Raw genomic sequence first — 6,000 nt, 5'->3', positions numbered from 1 at the left:
GAAAGACTCAAGAGATTAAAAGTCTATTCCTTGGAGCGTAGGCGAGAAAGATATGCCATAATATACATCTGGAAGATCCTGGAAAGACTTGTCCCAAACTTTGGCATCGAGAGTCACACAAATGACAGAACCAGGCGCCACTGCGTGGTACCAAGGACTCCAAATTTGCCATCAAGATGTAGGACAAGATACTGTGATAGCCTGGGCTTCAGAGGCCCACAGCTCTTCAATATCCTCCCGAAGAACCTGAGGGACCTGCATGGTGTAGATGCGGATGTCTTTAAAGTAGGACTGGATCTATTCCTGTCAGGTGTCCCGGATGAACCAACTTGACGGCAGGAGGTGCAGATGAGGGCAGCTGCATCGAACTCTCTCATGCACCAAATGGCAGTTGCTAAAAAGCATTCGTGAGGTAAAATCATGTAGCAAACCAAATGGCGGTGCCCCAGCATGGCCACAGCTCATGAGCTGAAACTGGAAATATCAAAATCAAAATCAAAATCAAACTTTAAAAAAAATACTTATATGTGTGTGCATATATATAAGAGTATATGAATTGTGTAACAATATTGTTACTTGATTGTGGATTTTATTTTCATACTTTTTGAATTTGCAAGTGTGTGTATTTTATCTGATAATCATTTTTACAAAGTTATTTAGTAAGTTCTTAATATATTTGTATATTTTTATTGATGAGAGATAATAGGAGTGAGTGTATTTGTGACTCTGTGTGTGTGTGTGTGTGGGTGTGTGCATGTTTGTGTATGTATATGATGTGTGTGTGTCAATAAATATAACTCTAAGGAATGTTTTCATTATTCAAAAGTGGAAAACTAATGAGAATCAAAGATTCGGTACCTCTTCCTCTTAGCATTGGTAAGGCCAGTATTGACATACTCAATATTACTGTCTTCGATGAGAGACAAATACCATTAGTTTGATACTGTGTATATAGCCAAAATAAAACTCCTAATGAAGTCTCAGATGAAACTAATTGAAATGATGTCCAAATCTAGATTCAAATCTTAAAATTCAAGTCCAAAGGTGAAATTTAATGGTACAAAAAGTTATAATCTTATGATGTTTCTCTTTGTCTAAAGACATAAAAATGATGATAATGATAATAATGTGTTTTTATTTATTTCTTTTGCAGTGCTATTGTGAATGAGTATTTTGGCAAAACGAAGGTTAGTTCATACTATTAATTTATTTCTGTACAAGGTAGCATATTGTGTTTCTGTAACTGTTGAAAATAGGTTATTTGGTAATGTAACTTGAAATAGACAAGCATACTAACTGCAGACTAGTTACTTCACATCTGTTTTATCTCCCTATCAAGCCAAAGTTTTTAACAGTCATTTTAGGTTTATCAGATATTTGCTTGGTGGGAGGGTGAACCCTATTTTAACATATGAGGTGACATCACTGCTTTACATTGTCACCCTGTATTTTATTTATGAGGAGCTGTTGAATGGTGATGGGAATATTCTAAGAGGGACCTGTCTCTTGTGTCAGTGTTCAGTATCTACCTTTCTAGTCTCTGTTGCTGAGGAGGAGATAACCACTTGAAAATGCATGAATCCTGCAGTCTGGTTATGGGGCTCTGAGCTGACTCAGTGTATTTACACCTATTGTCTACAGGGAGGGATTTTCTCTATGACAAAATAAGGTGGCCTTCTTATAGGTTCGAATATGAACTGGCAACAAGTTCCTATATGAACAATGCAACTAGTTTATGACAGATGTAACCATAGCAGCAATCATCTTTTGCTTTTTGCATCTATTATTGCTATGGCTGTTGACTTTGTTAAATGAAAGAGAAATTGATTTCTTGGTTGAAGTTAATCAAAGGGAAAGATTTTCATTGTTTCTTTAATGTATCCTATTCAATTTTATTATTTCGGATGTCATTGTTTACTTACAGACCATTTACATCCCTTTTCCTTTTAGATCCTACACAGGTCAGTTTTGCATTTCATCCTTTCAAGGTTCATAGATTATGTACAAATCAAGTACTGTGGACACATACGAAGACTATGTCACACCTACAAAGTTTGTGGCTACATGTTAGAAATTGCAAAGGCTTATGGCTTAGTTGTTAGGGTATTTGGCTTACGATTGTGAGTTTGATTCCCAGCAGCACATCATGTCCTTGAGCAAGATATGTTATTTCACATTACATTACTTCACTCAGTGGGCAAAAATGGGTTGTACCTGAATTTTAAAGGGCCAGCCTTGTCACATTCTGTGTCATGCTCAATCTCCCTGAGAACTACGATAAGGGTACACGTGGCTGTGGAGTGCTCAGCCACTTGCACATTAATTTCACAACCAGGCTGTTTCCATTGATCAGATCAACTGGAACCCTTATTATTACCAACAAAGTGCCAGTTAATGTTGAAAATGATTATTTTAGTTTTCGTAACCCACATAGTTGTTTGAAACAATACATTCTGGAATTATTTTTGTATTCCTTCCCTGTCTTCTTTTGAATCTAACATGCCACACTTGGTGTTATTATGGACATCAAGAAGCAAAACAACTGAAGTGTTTCTGTAAGTTAGATAATGTTTACTTTCATTGAATAGTCCAAAGCAATCGAAAATAGAACTATTAATGTCAACTCATTGCTTTTTTTTTCTGCCAGGGATTTGAAACCAAATTTCTGGATACCCAGTCAGACACTATGACTGAATCATAATTATTTCACATGATTGATCTATTAAGCAACCAATTACTGTCAAGTCATTACGTGATTCTGTCTTCTCTCCACTCCCCTCTATGAAGCAGAAATGTGGCCTCTCTCAAAGACCCTAGCAAATAGGATCAACAGCTCTAGTTGCAGAGCCCTGAGAACCATTGAGAACATCTGATGGTACCATCACATATACAGCAAAGAACTGCATGTGTGCATGCATTAGTCTGCAGCCTCTCTCCTCATAGCTATCCATTGTATGCACTGGTACAGACATGTCCTCCATCTCCCACTAGATCATCCTATCAGAGCTTTAGTCTCATTTGACACAACAACTGTGGGCTGGAAGAGGCCTTGTGGCAGGCCCCGCACAAGATGGCTGGATGTGACTGGGGAAGATCTCTAGAGGCTTGACATCACCCTAGAGGATACACAGGACTACCAACAATGGAGAGCACTAGTGGACCTGGACAGCTGTATGCATGATAACACCCCTGAGACCACTAACTTGGAATTACCCCAGCTCCATCAAGCAAGAGCATGAAGCTAATCTGAGCCTTATAAAAAGGCTTCTTTTAGCAGTAATTAATTGCAGAATGTTGACACAGCTGAGTGAGATGTGTCTCTATTCTTATCACATCAGATGGCAGGAACCTCTGTCACTATGGATATAGCATAATTGTTTCTTGTTATGTTGGGCAAGCCACATGTTACTGTATCAATGGCTTGCCATAAACTCTGAGCAGTATCTTTCTCCCAATATGTAATTATTACTGTTGTTATCTGGAAAAGACTAACATAGTTTTGACTTAATGTGTGACAATAAAATCTTCTATTAAATGTTTGTGGGTGTTGTTCAGTTACTTCACACAATCCAAGAAACATATTTTCATTCCTCATCTCCACAACTCGCCCCACACACCAGCCCACATCAATTTGAACACCTAAACAAAACTTTTATCATAAATTTACAACAAATGTTTTTATTGTAAACTTTTCTAGGAATATAGAGACTTTGCAGAGGAGATACGTAACCTTCCAAACGGTATTCTCAAAAGAGAAGCTAAGTAAATAATTTCATAACTTCTTTTTTAAATTTCATTTTTATTCTTAATTAAATGAGAAGACATTGATGTATAAATGATAATGATATAAGGATGTATAAGCAGAAAATAGCAAGAGAATCCCTAGCAAGGTTGATGTAAGAGATAATGAATTGTATATTCAGTATTTCCACTTCAGTAAGTCCTACTTTAGCTTATTACACCATTATATTTCTATTTTCAAGGTGGTGTCAAAGAGTTCCCAGACTAGTTATGTTTAATAAAATATAACTTATTTACCAAAGTTTTAACATCACCTTCTTCAAAATAGTCAACTTGCACTGCAGTACACTGATCCCAGCATTCCTACCACTTTTGGAATCCAGTCTGGAAGTCGTTTTCCATTAACAACTTGAGGACCTTCTGCAACTCGCTCTTGATCTCAAAAACGGTGACCTTTGACCTGCATTTTCATCTTGGGGAAGAGATAAAGTCCATAGGTGCTAAATCTGGTCAATGGGGCAGGTGTAGAAGCAATTTTTGGTGGGACACACACGAGTGAGGAGAGCTCAGTGACAGGGTGCATTGTCGTCGTGAAGGATCCAATTCTTAACGCTCTACTGATCCAGTTTCTTGTGTGAAGTGTTCTCCCTCAAATGCTTCAAAATGTTGCAGTAGAACTCTCAATGGTCCAGCCCTGGTGGACAAATTCTCAATGCACAATACCATATATATCAACAAAATGATGAACATGCTCTTGATTGAGATGTAGCTCTGTCATCCCTTCAGAAGTGCTTGTGCCACTTGAAACATTGCGCATGGCCTGTTTCACCATCACTGTAAGCTTGCCATCACTGTAAGTCTCTGTAGCAGACTTCCCAAGTTCAACACAAAATTTCACATTAGCTCTTTGTGCCAACTTCCTGTCCCTGACAAAAATTGCAGACTACAACATACGCATGATCACAAAAACACAATTTTCACAACTTGTGAGGAAAACACAGCAATGTCACTTGGCACACTGCCTCATAAAAGTCATTGCTGGCTGTCACTGTGCATGCAGTCATGTGTTGCCATCTGTTGGCATACTGCAGAACTAGTCCATGAATATTTTGATACAATCTCATATCTAACTAAAAATTCTGCGTATGATTTTAAACTGCATCCAGTAGTTAGTGCCTGGCATCAGGAATGTTGTCAAATGCTCACAGCTACCCACCTGTTGAATAATGCAACTGGTGGAATTTTTACATTGGTAATTTATAGAGAACTAACGAACTAGTAGCAGGGTAAATTGATGACATTCTTCAAGGAATCTCTGGATACCAATGGCAACAAATTAAGTGCTCTGTTCTTGAGAACTTTTAGCCCAGTGATATTTGAAAAGTACCAGTAATCTTTGACATAGCATTTTTACCAAGGAGCATTACTAGTTCTCTATAGTGTCTGCAGGTTTGCAAGTACCATCAACATGGCTTGTTTAAGACACATGGAAACTTTTTTTATACAGTTTTATTAAGAAAAGAGAAATTATGTACATTATTTACATATGACGGATATGCCCACTGGCATATGGTGTAGTGGTTAAGAGCGCGGGCTACTAACCCCAAGATTCCAAGTTCAATCCCAGGCAGTGACCTGAATAATAATAATAACATCAAAAAATACATTAGGAATGAGAACCCAGGTTTGATATTTCTGCAAGACACTTGATGAAGGCTTGAGGGTATATCAACCAAAACATTGTGTTAACAACAAACAAGATGAAAACAAATACCCGTCTGATGTAAATAATGTTTTTTTATACATATATGAAACCATAGCCGTTCTTTTTGATGATAGTGATGATGGTGAAATGAAGATGTGTGTTTATTTCTTTTGCAGGAATGTATCAGGAAAAAATTTTAAATGCATGCAGGTTAGTTGATACTCTATTTATTTCTATGATATTATTTTGACCAATTAGTTTGGGCATCAGAGAGAATGCCTTGCTGTATTTGTTTTAGTTCTAAACATTTAAAAGTGACTTTAATTTTCATTCTTTCTTGTTTGATAATAGTAGTTCCAACCGAGAGCAATTGATTACAAAAATTGACAATGCTTCAGATGAGGGTTTCCTGGTTTACTCTCTCTCTTTTACTCTTTTACTTGTTTCAGTCATTTGACTGCGGCCATGCTGGAGCACCGCCTTTAGTCGAGCAAATCGACCCCGGGACTTATTCTTTGTAAGCCCAGTACTTATTCTATTGGTCTCTTTTGCTG

The 6,000-nt window shown here is 37.4% G+C and overlaps 1 protein-coding gene across 1 annotated transcript in view; it reads left to right on the top strand.

The window, feature by feature from the left end:
- LOC115212235 overlaps positions 1 to 6,000 on the top strand; it is a 323,796-nt gene that overhangs the window by 243,466 nt on the left and 74,330 nt on the right. The window contains exons 68-70 of the mRNA XM_036502985.1: positions 1,154 to 1,187; positions 3,698 to 3,762; positions 5,623 to 5,656. Coding sequence (XP_036358878.1) covers positions 1,154 to 1,187; positions 3,698 to 3,762; positions 5,623 to 5,656 — 133 coding nt within the window. The remainder of the gene's footprint in view (positions 1 to 1,153; positions 1,188 to 3,697; positions 3,763 to 5,622; positions 5,657 to 6,000) is intronic.

This window comes from Octopus sinensis, linkage group LG5, assembly GCF_006345805.1.
Source record: "Octopus sinensis linkage group LG5, ASM634580v1, whole genome shotgun sequence".
Taxonomy (NCBI): domain Eukaryota; kingdom Metazoa; phylum Mollusca; class Cephalopoda; order Octopoda; family Octopodidae; genus Octopus; species Octopus sinensis.
Note: the sequence above shows the minus strand (reverse complement) of the source record. Positions and strands in the feature narration are given on the sequence as shown.